Source organism: Zootoca vivipara, chromosome 7 (genome assembly GCF_963506605.1).
Source record: "Zootoca vivipara chromosome 7, rZooViv1.1, whole genome shotgun sequence".
NCBI classification, from domain to species: domain Eukaryota; kingdom Metazoa; phylum Chordata; class Lepidosauria; order Squamata; family Lacertidae; genus Zootoca; species Zootoca vivipara.
In genome coordinates this window covers 36,499,726-36,515,777 of record NC_083282.1, presented here as the reverse complement: position 1 = coordinate 36,515,777, position 16,052 = coordinate 36,499,726, and the positions used below count along the sequence as shown (strand labels likewise).

Sequence of the window (16,052 nt, the reverse complement as noted above, 5' to 3'; positions counted from 1 at the left end):
ATAGCAGGAGCTACGAGAGTTGGCACTGGAATATGCCAGAAGGTACCAGTTACAAAACAAGATAAACATTTTGAGAAGCCTCAGCTGCGTAGCAGAATAATGAGGAGTTATTTAACCCGATCAGGATTACCAGCAGAAATTAATTTAGAGTGCACATTTTTTTTATTTAAAAAAATTTAAAAATAAAAGGATATTTTAATCCCTCTCCTTTTAACCCTTTGTAGGCACTGGAAATATGTTTCTATATCCACCGCCACCCCCACAGTGACCTCCCTGTGTACCTGGTTAAATCATCCAATGCAGAGCGCTGGAAGGGCCATACAGATGGTGTCCTCTCCTACACATACTTAGCACCTAATCTCTTTCATGTGCTCAACCTCCATTTCAGGAAAGGATATTGGATCCAGTTATATGGTTGAGAGCTGACAACATTATGGCAGCAGCTTGCTTCCAAGCTACCAAGAGAGAGCAATTGGGAATTTATTTATTTTTTAATCTTAAAATGGGAGAGAACGCAAGTTTTACGCTGAACAGATGTGTAGGCAAAATGAAATCTCCCATTATCTGAACCTCAATTATCCAAATCTCACAACTGTCTGAATTCCATGGGTGTCCTTCCACGCCATCCAATGTCAATGAAGCGCTCACTTTCTGAATAGGCAGAAGGACATCTGAATAAAAGAGGCCATCAGGATTATTTTGTGTCAGAGGTGGAGCTCAGCCTCAGGAATGGTTTGCAGCAGAAGGAATGACTCTTGGAATATACAATAAGAACAGTAGCTGAGATTGTGTTCAGAATCCTTTTCTGTTCCCACTGCATCTCCCCACCACCACCACCATCCAGTTAACATTAAGATGTAAAATTCCCAGTGCAAGTTGGGTGATGTGAGTATGGGCACCTCGCTTTTGAAATACCAAGAGCCAAAATCAGATGTGATGTGGAAAGTAGCTTGGGTCTACTAAGCACAAGAGTGATAGTGTCCATCACTCACACAGTTTCTGCATTCCAAAGGTCAACCAAAGCTTTCACAGGTTTTATTGTAGATATGAGAGGGAAATCCTGAAGAGTCATCAGAGGAGCATTTGGATCCATCTATCTCTGGAGGCGGGCTATTCTAATACGTTCCAAATTTGTGCAAAGGCAAAAGTCCCATGAATGAACCCTAGTTCAACACCCAATTCCTCTGTGTCATAGTTCCATTCAGAAACTCACATTTCATATCTGTGCAGGCCATCAGTATTATATCCAAGTAAATGAAATTGCACCTTATCCTAAAATCCAGCGGTTTCAACTCTATTGAATCTCAGACAAAATAAAATATCAGCCGCCATCTCATCTGAAATTTCTTTCAGGCACAATTTTTGGATGGAGCAGAGTTTGGAGTTCCAGGTCTGTACAAGGGGAAACTTTCCCCATTGGATCCAGAGTTGACCTCAGCAGGCCATAACTAGACATGATGGTGGTCAAGCTCAGTCTCAATCAAGTCACATTACTGATCATCACTGAAGTTGCCAAGAAAGCACCTGTAGGCACACCTGTTGCCCACAAAGGGCACGTCTCCCTACCCACTGAAATTGGACTGGAAAGAAATTTTAGATTGTAGTCAACATCTGAATTCATGCTGGCGCTGAGTTAATCTCAACTCAACATGTGTTTGAGAAACATGTAGGCAAAGAGGCCCGGATGAGTGGCTGTTGAGGTGGAAAACAATTCTTTTCTTATTCACAGCATGGTCCTGTATGGAACAGGGCAATCAGTAATCATAGGTCCCTCCAGATTGGCTGTGGTGAGTGGGTTGCTAGTGTATTCTGCAATATGCCAGGGACACAATATTTGTGCATTAGTGCAGCAGCGTAACTAGCCACTCGGGTGGACAGTCTACAAACAATTCTGCTTTATTAGCTGTTCTCTGGTGGTTCCTCAAGGATACCACATTACTGCCCCCTGAAGCACACTCACGCACCAAAGAGGGACAACCCAGCCCAGAACATTTGTGGTCTAAGAAAGTTACAGGATCTCAACAGGGAGTTACAGGGCATGAACTGACTGGAAAACAAGCAAAGCTTTTGCAGATATGGAGGGGGGGAGCACTGAAAACAGGATTGCATAAAATCACCCTGATACCATCATGAGCACAAAATTATTATGATTGAACAATAAAAAGGGGAAGCCCCATGCTCACACCTGCCCCACAAGGCAACCTTGCAAATATGATAGTGGCAAGTTTAGGGACAGGAAAAGAGTAGAAAGGTAAGTTGGTAAGGAGGAAAGAAATGGGATGCAGAGAGAGAGAGAGAGAGAGAGAGAGAGAGAGAGAGAGAGAGAGAGAGAGAGAGAGAGAGATCAGAGGAGAATTTCCCTAAGAGTTTAGGAAGGGTACCTGCACCCTTTTAAGCCACAAACCAGGATTAGTCAGCACACTAATGAAGCTGACCCCCCCCCCACACACACACACATAGCAGAGAGAGAGAAGGTTTAATGAGGAAGGGAGAATTGAAGAAAATATTTTCCACATACCAAAAATGAAAAAGAAAAAATGACCATGCTTTAGGGCCTGTGATTTATTTAATGATGGTCTTAACCTCACTTAGAAAAAGACCGTTTACATGATTTACCGATTGCTTCTTCCCCTTGTTAATTTAACTCATTTCATAGGAAATTATACACACTTAATCACTGCAAGAATAAAATTAGTTAGAGTGCCCATTTAGTAGCAAAGGGAGTATAAATAATTTTCGATTTTAAACTGGAAAGAAGTAACAAGTTAAGGGGACCAGCACCATTTTTATTTTTAGAAAAGCGGCAACAGGAGACAGCGATTGAAAAGGAGGGGGAAGAAGCGGTGGGGGGAGAATAAAACACCTTCCCTGCATCTTGTCTCCTAAATTGTCCCAGGCAGCTTTCCACATCCACAGGGTTTCAGCTGCAAGCTGTCAGCAAGGCAGGGAAAGAGTTAAGCACACCAACTCTTCACCCCACCCCCGCTTCCTTGCTCTCTGTCATCATCATCTTCCAAAACTGCTTTTCCTAACAAAACAAAAAAATGGTGTTGGGACCCTAATACTCATGTTTGCATATAATTTATGCTTGGCGCCTCTGTATGTGAAGAAGAGCAAAGCACCTAGAAGAGGACGATACCCAAGTGAGCTATAAATTAAGTCCTTATCCTGTTCCTGCTTTAAGCAATATGGGTGCTTCTTTCCTACAGGAGGATTGTATTAATGAGCTTCTAATCCATTAAACTTGCCACATCTGTTGGGAAATTCAGCAGAAAGGGAAGATGAAATCTATTTTCTGCTGTACTTGGTGTAAAGAGAGAAATTCTGCTGTATTCCCCCCCCCCCCCAATCTTCTGCCCACTCGAGGTATATAAAACCATTACATTTAAGTACCATAATAGCCAACATATGCTTTTCTTTAGTAACGACACCACCATCTGGATTAACTTCCACCAATGATTTCAGACAATATTGTGGATTTCCCCCCCCCCACTGCCGACTGGAAAAATAAAAAAAAGACAAACCCTACCCTAGAGATCAACTGCAGTTTCAGATGGAGCAGAACAGTAACAGAATTAGCAGTCTCTCTTTGCTGCCCCTGATACCTGTGGCGGGTGCGTGGCTGGGGGAGGCTTCCACTGCAACGCATGGATCTGAATTCATATGCTAATTCATTAAAAAGTCAGTACGGAAAATCTTGCAATGCCATGTGTGCACATCTTCCACTGCTCTTGACTGGGGGCCTTAAAACATTACGGTTAATAAACGGCTGAACTTAGGAGAGGACATATCACGCTTTCTGCATTTTCATGCCAGGGCATTTCAGCATTGTAATACGGTCACCAAGAGCCGTGCAGAAGTTGTGTTAACATTTAGCCCCCTGAAATATGTTTCCCCGTGTTTTAAAGCCGGGTTTTGCGAGGGGAGAGCACAGGGAGGAGAGAAGATAATTGGGGAGGACTTCTCACCTGAATGAGTCCTTACTAGCCTCGTGGCTGTTGTCGTGAACGTAGCAAACCTTCTGGGCCACGACATCCAACTGGCTGTAACGGGAAATGGGCACGCCGGGATAATTGATGTACTCAATCTGACCATGCACAGGTGGCAAAGAAATGGCATACAGCAGCTTCCCGGGTTTGCCAGTGCCATCTGTTGCCATAAGAACATCTGTCGTCAAGGTCACCCTGTCACCCTCTGTTAAAGTTACAGGTTTGGTGAATAGAACAATGTCACCTAAAATAAAAAGGGGGGGAGGGAGCAGGGAGAGAAAGAGAAAAGCATCAGGCATGGGGGGAGGAATTAAAGGGTGTGGGTGGGTGTTTGCGGGGGGGGGTGTGCCTCAGTCCTTCAGTATTCCATAGGGGGAACTGGGTTGAATGGGGAGGGGGGAGGCAGTGAAATCAGCTCACAGAAAAACAGACATTAAGGGAAGTGGTTAAGAGCAACACAGCGACGAAGCTTTTCGCGGGGATTAACAAAAGAGACTTTGGCCAAACCAGGCTGAGAAAGGATTCCTTTGGTGCCTGTAAAGATCTCTGTGCCAAATAAGAACTAAAAGCTATCGGAGAAAACCTTTATCTTCATTTGTGTGGCATGAGACTTGCACGTGTAAAGGGTGGGATTTCGGAAGGTACATTCCTCCTTAGGGATTCTGTGTTTAGGGAAGAATGTACAGTGGTACCTCGGTTTACAAACACAATTGGTTCCGGAAGTCTGTACTTAACCTGAAGCGAACTTTCCCATTGAAAGTAATGGAAAGTGGATTAATCTGTTCCAGACAGGTCCGCGAAGTACTCAACCTGAAGCGTACTTAACCCGAGGTATGAGTGTAATTGGTTCCGGAAGTCCGTACTTAACCTGAAGCGAACTTTCCCATTGAAAGTAATGGAAAGTGGATTAAGTCTGCGAAATACTTAAATTGAAAATACTCAAACTGAGGCGTACTTAAACCGAGGTATAACTGTATATAATCACCCATGTGGGCATGCTCAGCAATGCACATGAGTACACAAGGGGGGGGGGGAGGTTAACATGCAGGTACAGGCACAATTTGGCCACATAATCTCCCCTTCATGAAGAATTATTATTGCAAACTGTCTCTTCGCACACAAATGGGTCACTTTCAACAAAGAACAATTAAGTTAATAGGCCCACATGGGCTGATGGACAAAATGCCCTAATGTGCTAAGCACAGCGTGACACTTTAAGCTGATGGGGTTATGTGATGCTGTAACCTTGTCAAGGGTGATTCTCCTCTGCTACTGGATTTGTTGCAGTCCTTAAAGTCCCCAAAGTGCATGAAAAATTGGCAGACATAACACTGGTTAAGAGATTCAAAGGGGACCATAGACACAGGTACTTCCTTCTCCTCCACCACCCTTTTCTCTGGCACGAATTTCTGCCTCCTCTCAACCAGGGTTTAACATTTTATTGATGCACCAGAGGTGGCAATTGGAGAATGGCACTCAGGGCCGTCCCTACTATTAGGCAGAGTAAGAGAGCTGCCTCAGGAGAGGGAAGCCAAGGGGCAGCAGCAGTCCCTTAAGCTTACTTGCTCTGCACCTCTTAAACTAGCTTGCTGCAGTGGGTACAGTGGGAAATGTTGCTCTATTGAATGTTATAATAAAATTCAACTGCCAGTACTTTCAGATTCTGTATGTGGAATGCGGGGGGGGGGGGAGATGTCATCTTGTCCTTTTGCCTCAGGCAGCAAAATGTCTTGAGATCGCCCGGGTAGCATTGAACCTTCTCTTACACCTTCGGTCCTCAGGTGGTTGCACCAGCCACTTGTCTCCATTCTCAGTATCAGAGGCAGGTAAAGAGACAAGTGCTCAAGGCAGTGGCCTGAAGAGGAAAGGCTCAGGAGGTTGGGAGGGGACTGGAAGGAAAAAACTTCAGCATCCCTTTCTCACATGCTCTTTTTATTCTAAAAGAAAGACTTGTCCAGCCTCCCACTTTATAGGTGAAAGACAAGGACACATGAAATATGCCCCTGTCAAGTTTGGATCTGAAAGAAATTAGTTTTAAAGTGGTTTGCAAATCTTGGGTAAGATCCAAACTAGACTTTAAAGTGAATAGCAGATGTGGAGGGACAAATCCAAATTTTATGTATGTATGTATGTATGTGATTTATAAATTGCATCGCATGAAACACTCCAAAGCAATTAACAAAAAAGCAAACCATCAATATAAAGCAATTTAAAATATAATATAGATATAGACAGAGATAAGAATACCCAGGTTAAAGGCTTGCTGAAAAAAGGAAGTAGTTCAATAGGTGACCAAAAGACAATAGATTCTTTTGGAAGGAAAGGCAGAATATAAATTTAATGAATTAAAAAATAAGTAAGATGTAACAGGAAGGAGTTTCAGAGTCCAACTCCAAATCCTATGGAACTGATCCAAATGAGATGGTATCTGCAGAAGACCCTCTTCCTTCAGTGATTGGCTGGCTATATATAATGGTTGAGACAATCTTTTCGGTATCCTGACCCCAAGCTGTATAGGCTCCTGATAGGGAAGTAAGAAGCCTTTAACCCTTTGCCCCCTGCTGTGTTCCCAATCAGGATCAGACCCCATGTACCTGCTATTTGTGCTTGCGGAGACCCAGATTGAAGGGGAAAAGGGGTTAAAACACTCTTTCATGCCTACCAGCATCTCAGTCTGGACATTTCTTTATGGATTTCACGAATGTTGTCTCGCCTAGTTTGGCCCTAATAGGTAATCTCGGCTCGATTAGCACTGCTGCGTAAGCAACACTATGCCATGATAACTTAAGAGGAGGGAGAATTAGTACCAGAGAGGAGGGGAGAGGAGGCAGCTGTGCAGCCCAGACCCCGTTTCTTACTTATGATCTCCCTCTGTGCTTATGTTATGTTCCAAAGGGCAGCCAAACAATTCTAAGCAGTCCACGTTTGGATCGCTGGCGCACTAGGATCAGGAGTTGAAATTGTTTGCATTGGAACACCATTTCCAACTATGAATAAGTGTACATAGGATGGCAAATGAGAGTATTTTTTAAAAAAAGAAAGAAAGCGTGTTGTTGTTTTTTTTAAAAAATGAGAACACAAAAGGCAGGGTGAGAAAGCACAGTAGCAAATATGGATGGTGGTCAACAGCCTTCAAATCGGAAAAAAAACTCATTTGTACATCACCTTATGAAAGTATATAAAGAAAAACGTTCTGAAATTTTCATTTTTTAAAACTATATTGATATCTTTGAGGTTGATTTGGAGCTGATGAGCCTACAGTCAGTCAGTCATCTTTGCATTTTCCACCATTTACCATGATTAGTTTGCATCACTTTTTTCAGCATAAAGCAACTGGCTTTAGAATGCTCTGGCCCTGGCAAAAAAAAAACACCACTTTTTTCTTTTTCAATTTTGTTCTTCTGCAACCTTTTGTTGCGGTCTCCAACAGTGTCCCGAAAACTGTGGTGGTGAAAAGATCAAACCTTCTGCACCATCTTGGCAAACAGTGTAAGCCTGATGCTGGAGTGCTCCATTTGTAGCCTCAGTATCAGGTCAGTTTCCTAACAGACTTGTCCCATGGGTCTAGCTAGGGCCAATGTGAAAGGCTCTTGTGGGGTGAGGGGAGAGAGATACACCTTGTAGAGTCTGAAGCATTACATTACATAGTGTGCCGAAGATAATGAGAAAGAAACAGACTAGCAGGCATCTCTGCAATTGCATCACTCCAGTTGTCTTGAATCCCTGTGCTATCTATAGGGTACAGTTAGCTCTGGCTTACAATGCTTAATGAGAATTCAGTGGGACAACTTCAGAATGAATTGCACTCCTTGATTCCTGTTACCTTTGACACATAGCACCATAAAAAAAAGACCTAACAGCAAGAAAAATTAGATTAATAGTAGAATGCAAATGTTTGCAATCTTAAATCCACTGTTTGCAGGAAGATTCCTGGATTTCAGTTTGCTTTTCCTTTATTTGACTCTGCGCTAGGTAGAGCTGGGCTTGTCATATTTATAAAGATATTTTGAACTTGATTGGCATGTGAGATCCAGATTTAATTTCACAGTGATCCCACTGCCTGCCATTCTGCTCTTTCCTGCCCTTCCCAAGGCTGCCATACCTCCTTCCAGCTCCACTCTGGGAAAGGAGGTCTTCTTGGGAGTGATGCACCGTTTTGTGGCTGAGTTTGCCCAGAGAGCACCTGTGCTACTGTACAGTGCCTATAAACTATAGCTTTAACGTACAGCTCAAAATGCCCCTTGGGGAAGCTTTCATAGGAGTGAGAAGTCATCAGGGGTTCACAACATTGAAAGAAAACCATCTCTTGCAGTGTTGCATCTTAATGTTTGTGGCACAATCCCTGGATGGTAGGCTTTCACGGTGCTTCCAGGGAAGCTTGGGTGTCATCTTGTTTTTATGCCAATTTTGTATTTTCTTTGGGTTGTACGTTTTCTTTGTTCCTTGAATTGGATATAGCGGCTGTTCCACTAGTGCAGCATGACAGGATCTGCTGGCCAGGCATAATGTGACCACAGGATTGCTCTGTTAAGCCCACATATAGATCTCTCATAAACAAAAACAAAACTGGAGCTCGATTAAGGCTCCTATTGGCATGGGTTGGAAGGAGGAATAGCATTTATGTATTCAACCCCCTCTTTTCTTGTAAATATGAAGTAATAAAATGTCAACAACTCATTGATTCTAGCAACTTTGATGGAAACACTTGAAAAATGCTAAAATTCTGTAGTCTAATTTTGAATTATTTTTATTTCCGCCTACCCCCTAAAAAATACGGTACATGAAAAACCCAGATGATTATTTAGGATTAATAGATTATCAAAAGTGCCAGTTGGCACTGACTTGTCCGGATTAAATAAAAATAAAAATCTCTATAATAAATGCAGCTGTTTACTAATAAATAAAGCCTCAGCTGTAACCAAAATAAATTAGATGTATTTAATTGGTTGATTGCAAACCTCCCCTCTTTATTACAATACTGCTCCTTGTTATTTTATGATGTCAGGGTAACGTGGCAGATTGACAGAGTGTTTATGAATCACAGTTTACAGATGGCATCCCTGTTTTCTTCAGCAGTTATGAGCACAAGTCACAGGAGGACTCAATAGAGGTTTTTCGCCAAAAAAGACCCCCAGAGATTTTGCTGCTTCCATTTCTCTTATGCCAATCTTCTTCCTGACAGGAGCACTATTTCACAAAAACCTATGTTCAATAAATTAAAACCACCTGGCACAGATTTAGAAATATTTAACACTCAGAGGACTCCTGTGTGTCTCCACGTGATTTCTATTCACTTCCAAAAGCCTCGGCAACAATAGTTGGAACAGGCCTCATGCGATTCTGTGGGCTTTCACCCTCCCACCTCAAGACAGAATAGTGAGAGGAGTCAGCTTGGCTTGTAACATATCCCCTCCTCCCATCTGCAAAAGATTCCAAGATCTCCTAAGGACACCTCCTCAGAACGCTGAGCCTTGAACTCTGAGAGCTGCCTAGACTTCTGATAGCTTTGAAATTCAACTGGGATATAATCCTGGCTCTCTGCACATTCAGAGGTTTCAGAACTGAACTCTTCCTTTTGGTCACTAGTCACGAACAGACACGAGGGAATGCAGTCATAATAGGCGACAGATCTGTAAACTTGTGCCATTAGTTATGCGCATAATGGATTGGATTCTAATTAGCTGGTTCATCAGAATCCTGGAAAGAGATGGCATCCTTTAGAGATCGCTGGCGTACAAACTTCACCCATGCATTTAAAAGCACATCAGTGTCACATAAGGAGACACAAGGCCTCTACCGATCCCCTCTGTAATTATGCAACACAGCTTGGTCCCCCAAAAGAACTAATAATACACTGAAAGTAAAAAACCCCAAACTCTCCAACCCTCATTTCCTACCTTTAGCCACACTTTTAATGAAAATATAGAAGCTTTCTGGTGGAGATCTGTTCTTCCCATCTGTCACAAAAAATCGGAAGCTGTCGTGACTTTCTGGACTCAGTACGTTCGTATGGAAATACCAGAGGCGGTTCATGTCCACGTCGTCTTGAGTGAAATTCATTCCAGGATGCAGAGTGCTCCAAGCTGATGTGGTCTGAAAAACATCATGGAATGGGTGGGTGAAACAAATGCATGCGCACACATAAGCTGCACGTGCTATAGAGATAGCCATCTTCACAGCTGTTCAATATGTATAACTTTTAAGAGCTACTGAACAGCTGGGGCTGACCAAGGTTTAATGCCCCTACATACACTTGGAACCTAGAATGGTAAAAGACAGAAAAAGCAGCAGCAGGTGGAACCATCTAAAGTCTCACTCACCGACAGCAAGGCCTGAAGCCAATGGGATAGAGCTGCAGGTCCATCATTAGCTACCACAATATGGGCCTAGTCAGAAGTCTGAAGGCTGTGGCAGAAGTCAGTGTGAGGAATATGGTGAACATTTTAGAAGCTGCTTTACACAGAATTGGACCATTGGTTGGCAGGAGCTCTCCTGGACTTCAGACAGGAGACATTCCCAGTCCTACGTGGATATACCAGAGATTGAACCCAGAACCTTCTGTGTACAAAGCCAATGATCTACCACTGAGCTATGGCCCTTCACTGGTGGGAAAGGATGTTGAGCTTCTTTTTTACCCTTCTAAAGGAAGCCACCCTTTAGTGTGGCATTTAGTTACTTGTGACTGACCCTGTTGCATATCCTTAAAACATCTACAAATGTTGTAAGCCGTTTCAGATTGACTTTATTTCAGAGAAATAACATTAGTTTCTCTACCACATTTGTATCCAGTGCTTAACATTTGGTGGTTTGTTTCCAGTTTTTATCCTCATAAAACCATGGTAGCCTAAGAAGCTTCATGGCTGAGTAGGGATTTGAACCTAGGACTTCCCTCTCCAAGCCCATCACAGTGTATTGGCTCATTGAGTCTTTTGAAGACCTGCCACACTACTATAAAACGGACGCTTCATTATACCCCTTTTGCTCAAACTTATTTGGGTAATTAGCCATTAGTTATTTATTGACCATTAACATTTGTGAAAATACACAGAGATCTGCCTAACCTATTAGCATGTGTGCCAAAAAGCAATGTTTTTCTGTGTGCCTTTTAGACAAGCATCATCAACCTGTCTCTTCTTGGATCCTGCTTTCCAACCAGTCACACGGGGGGGGGGAGCCCTGGTGCATGATGCCAAGAGATGCAGATGGAGCCATTGTAGAACACCCTGATGTCCTTAGCTGATGCCCAGGTGTTTCAACTTGTGCTTGCTTACCTAGCTAGAAGCTGGTTTTATTCCAAGAGAAGGTTCAAGACAATTAGATGCTATCATAATATAAGCCAGAGGGTTTCTATTAATGCCGCACTTAGAAAGCAGATAAAAGACTCTCTCCAACAACAGGCATTGATGAAGGGGTTCTACATGCAATCTGCATACACACTGCATGTTGTCCAGCCAGGGTTTGATGCTGTCTGACATTGCAGTCAACCATCTACATGAGGCCTGAGCCAGGTACCATAAGGGTAAAGAGCTTTAAGCCTCAGTCATTTCTGAGCAGAGTAGGTGTGATGTAAAAGCCTGTTCACTTTGTATCAAGGCCACCTAATCTGCTGCCCATTCAATGAATGCAAAACAAAGGCCCAATTCACACATTTAGTAGTAGTGTGGTTGCCACTTGAAAATAGAACACTCAGGACTTCTACCTCCCTGTTCGTTTAGGTTCGTTTTTATATAGAGTTTGTTACTTAATAATACATCTATGTAAAAAAAAGAAAATACATCTTTGTATATAACAAGCTGGGCAAGGTTGCTTTCCAAGTGGTTAAGTATATCACGAACATTTCATTTCAATGCAGCATCTATGATGTGACTAATCATACGAATCAGGACTAGAGGCGTGCATTATTGCAATTACCGTATTCCAAAACAAACAGCAACAAAACATGGAAATAATACATGCAACCAAGCAACCCAGCATGGTTGTCCCACAATAAGTCTATCCCTTGAAGCTATGTCACTAGCTCAGTCTTTTTTTTTTTTTACGGCTGTTAGTTTCTCTATCCAAAAGCAAGCAATTTTTGAAAAACTTTCAGAATGGATAATAATAGTAATAATAATAATAATAATAATAATAATAATTTATTTATACCCCACCCATCTGGCTGGGTTTCCCCAGCCACTCTGGGTGGCTTCCAACAGAAAAATAAAACACAATAATCTATTAAACATTAAAAGCCTCCCTAAACATTCATTTTCTTCATTCTAATGCAGTGGCCCTATATTCATATAGTGTCTCCATCTCTTCCAAGTGGGGTTCAATATAGACCCAGAAAAATGAATCAAGTCTTGTGTAATATCAGCCAGATTTAAGGTTTATGACAAAATATAATCCCTGTGGAGAACTGAAGGGCTTTTTCGTACAAAAAATAAAGACATCTTCTTCAGTCTGTGCTAGGGCCAGCCCAACACGTTTTGGCACCTAAGGTGAACCACAAAACTGTGTCTCTCCAACATGAAAGGAGTATTGTCCAGACATTCCTGCCCCATGTCTGCAGGTCATCACACCAGATGCCAGGGATCCTCGCTGGCTCTCAGACTGCCCCACCCTCATCTGCCCCCAAAGGCCACAGGAGAGGAGCTGGTGAGCCAGACACAACCTCAAGAGCTACCCTCTAGCTAGCTGTATGTGAGGTTAGCTGGGAAGGGAAGACACTAAGAAGAACCTGCCAGGATCAGGACCTGGTTGAGAGCAGAGGGTGGAACATCCAGCTCTTCTATAAGCTGCCAGTCCAGTAATGATTGGTGGGGACTGTCGTTTGTGCTCATTTACTGTCTCAAAGCTGAGCATCGCTGCCAGTGGAGGGATGAGGTGTGGGGAGAGCCCAATTCTTTAAGCAGGGGGGGACCTCGGAAACAGACTCCTCCAGGCTAATTGACGTACGGACAACACACAGCTTTCTATTACTACAGAACTGTGCTACTGTGAACAGACACATGCAGCCATTCACCAAGTGCTCTTATGATGCAGTCCTAGCTCATTGAAATGTTTACTTGGATTACCCTTTCACTGACTGCATGAATTAAATATGTTTATGTACATGAACTGAAATGATGGAGAAGCTGTGAACTCATTTCCCTCCTCTTCACAGACCATATTTAATTCTGACACATATCCAAGGTATTCAGAAGTGTAAACACACCTCACTGTGATGACCATTTCCTTCCTCTTGCTAAATTAGTGAAATTTCAACACTAAACCCAACAGGATTTCTTCCGATTGGACACATTAAAAGTTTATATGTTTAAAAGAAGCAAAAAACAAGTACTGCAAAACACTTTCATCATTGCTAAAGAATTTACAAGGATATTCAAGCTTCCTTTATTTGGAATCAACAAAAATATAACAAGCAGCATGCAGTACTTTAGCTCAGTTAAGCATAAGCCTTTGGCACTATTACACTTTTCCATTTTCAGGTCCTTTTGGTGGCATTTCTCACCTTTTGAGGTTTCTTTATTTGCAGCAGTTGCCTGGGTGGCATTTTCCGGAGCCCTGAACACTACTGAGTTCCTGGCACATCCAACAAATAATACATCAGGTTAGACCCTGGCTATTGAGGATGTAGTGTTCTTTGATAGGGGCACCAGGAGGTCTAAAACTGACTGTGCAATGTGCTCCAAAAATCTGAGACGTTTATTTTGTCATGCTAATGGTGCTCCTTTAACAGAATTCCAATTTGGGGTTATTGTTTGCAATGCCTTGGACTCCAAGCACGATCCTTCTGGGAATGTCATAGATTCATTCCACATTGGAACAGCAACAGCTGCAGCCCCGGTGGGCATTGATAATGCTGGAATGGAGGCGTTTGTCCCACTTCTTTGAGGTTAGCTGTTGCTAAGTTTGGTGTTTAATTATTTTCTTTTTCTTCGGCAGGTCTAAAACCCAGCTTCAATCGAACAGATGGGCTTCTGTCCTGAGTGGAGAAATGGGGAATGATATGGGGGCAAATATGATGATATGGGGAGAAATCTCTATGGGGGACAAGAAGCTACAGTTAGAACTGAATATGGAACAACTGATTGTTTCAAAATTGGGAAAGGAGTACAACAAGGCTGTATATTGTCTCCCTGCTTATTTAACTTATATGCAGAATTCATCATGCAAAAGGCTGGACTAGATGAATCCCAAATCGGAATTAAGATTGCCGGAAGAAATATCAACAACCTCAGATATGCAGATGACACAACCTTGATGGCAGAAAGCGAGGAGGAATTAAAGAACCTTTGAATGAGGGTGAAAGAGGATAGCGCAAAATATGGTCTGAAGCTCAACATCAAAAAAACCAAGATCATGGCCACTGGTCCCATCACCTCCTGGCAAATAGAAGGGGAAGAAATGGAGGCAGTGAGAAATTTTACTTTCTTGGGCTCCTTGATCACTGCAGATGGTGACAGCAGTCACGAAATTAAAAGACGCCTGCTTCTTGGGAGAAAAGCAATGACAAACCTAGACAGCATCTTAAAAAGCAGAGACATCACCTTGCCGACAAAGGTCTGTATAGTTAAAGCTATGGTTTTCCCAGTAGTGATGTATGGAAGTGAGAGCTGGACCATGAAGAAGGCTGATCGCTGAAGAATTGATGCTTTTGAATTCTGGTGCTGGAGGAGACTCTTGAGAGTCCCATGGACTGCAAGAAGATCAAACCGATCCATTCTGAAGGAAATCAGCCCTGAGTGCTCACTGGAAGGACACATCGTGAAGCTGAGGCTCCAATACTTTGGCCACCTCATGAGAAGAGAAGACTCCCTGGAAAAGACCCTGATGTTGGGAAAGATTGAGGGCACTAGGAGAAGGGGACGACAGAGGACGAGATGGTTGGACAGTGTTCTCGTTTTGCCCGGGCACTGAGGTCCAGCTCCGAGGGCCTTCTGGCAGTTCCCTCACTGCAAGATGTGAGGTTACAGGGAACCAGGCAGAGGGCTTTCTTGGTGGTGGCACCCTCCCTGTGGAACGCCCTCCCATCAGATGTCAAGGAAATAAACTATCTAACTTTTAGAAGACATCTGAAGGCAGCCCTGTTTAGGGAAGTTTTTAATGTTTTGTTTTGTTTTTAATCTGTTGGGAGCCACCCAGAGTGCCTGGGGAAACCCAGCCAGATGGGTATGGCATAAATAAAAAAATATTATTATTATTATTATTAACAGGGACCCCTCTACAAGTGTAGAGTTTAAGCTGAGTGCTGTTGTCCAAGACCAGAGAAAAGTGCTTTAGCATGAACTTTATGCTCTGAGCACATTCCAAGCCCACAGTTAATGGTTATGCCTTGCTACAAATCTTTTTAGCATCTTTAACAAAGTTCTTACCTTTACACTAAATGCATGTGACATAACCTGAGTAGGGATAGACAAAAATGCCAATTTACATTTCTTTCATTTTTTCAGTTTTAAGTCTAGTTCTCCACATTCCTGCATCAGTTTGCAATTTTTTAAAAGAAAGTTTTCGTTTAAAAAATGTTATTTTCACTTATACATGCGCTTTAAGCACACTTTCTCCTAATATGTGCAATTTTGTACACAATAGTTGGCTGGAGAACTGCATTGCTAAATTTGGAGAAATGTATATTTCAAAAGTTAGCTACATTTCGGTTTTATGTATTGCTTTGAGTCTTGGAAGACCTATTCCCTGCCTTGCAGGCCTTTTCCCACCTGACCTGGGGGAGTGGGGCTCTGACTGACTCCAGCTACAAAATCTGAGCAGAATCTTGGGCTGGGGTATTGTTTAAGGTTTTTTGTTGGTGGTGGGTTTTTGCTGTTAAGATGTTAACTTCTTGTATCTTTGTTTTGTATCTTATGATTTATGTGGAAATAGTTCAATTCGGCATGTCCTTTTTTTCTTTTATTTATGGTTTATGACTACTTTCTATGTTTGTAATCCTGTAGTTCTTTATGTTGTAAGCTACCTTGAGCATGGTTTTGGCTGTGGAAAGGCGGCACACAAATAAAATGATGTATGTGCGATTCGGGGACTGCAAATTACGCAGGTTCGCATTACGAAAGGAGCCAAATTGAA

The 16,052-nt window shown here is 42.5% G+C and overlaps 1 protein-coding gene across 2 annotated transcripts in view; it reads right to left on the bottom strand.

The window, feature by feature from the left end:
* The window catches only part of LOC118088169 (FRAS1-related extracellular matrix protein 1-like), a 110,583-nt gene that overhangs the window by 35,839 nt on the left and 58,692 nt on the right, over positions 1-16,052 (bottom strand). For both annotated transcript variants that reach the window (XM_035121449.2, XM_035121448.2), the window contains exons 23-24: positions 9,887-10,082; positions 3,969-4,233 (exon numbers count right to left, since the gene is read on the bottom strand). In XM_035121449.2, coding sequence (XP_034977340.1) covers positions 3,969-4,233; positions 9,887-10,082 — 461 coding nt within the window. The remainder of the gene's footprint in view (positions 1-3,968; positions 4,234-9,886; positions 10,083-16,052) is intronic.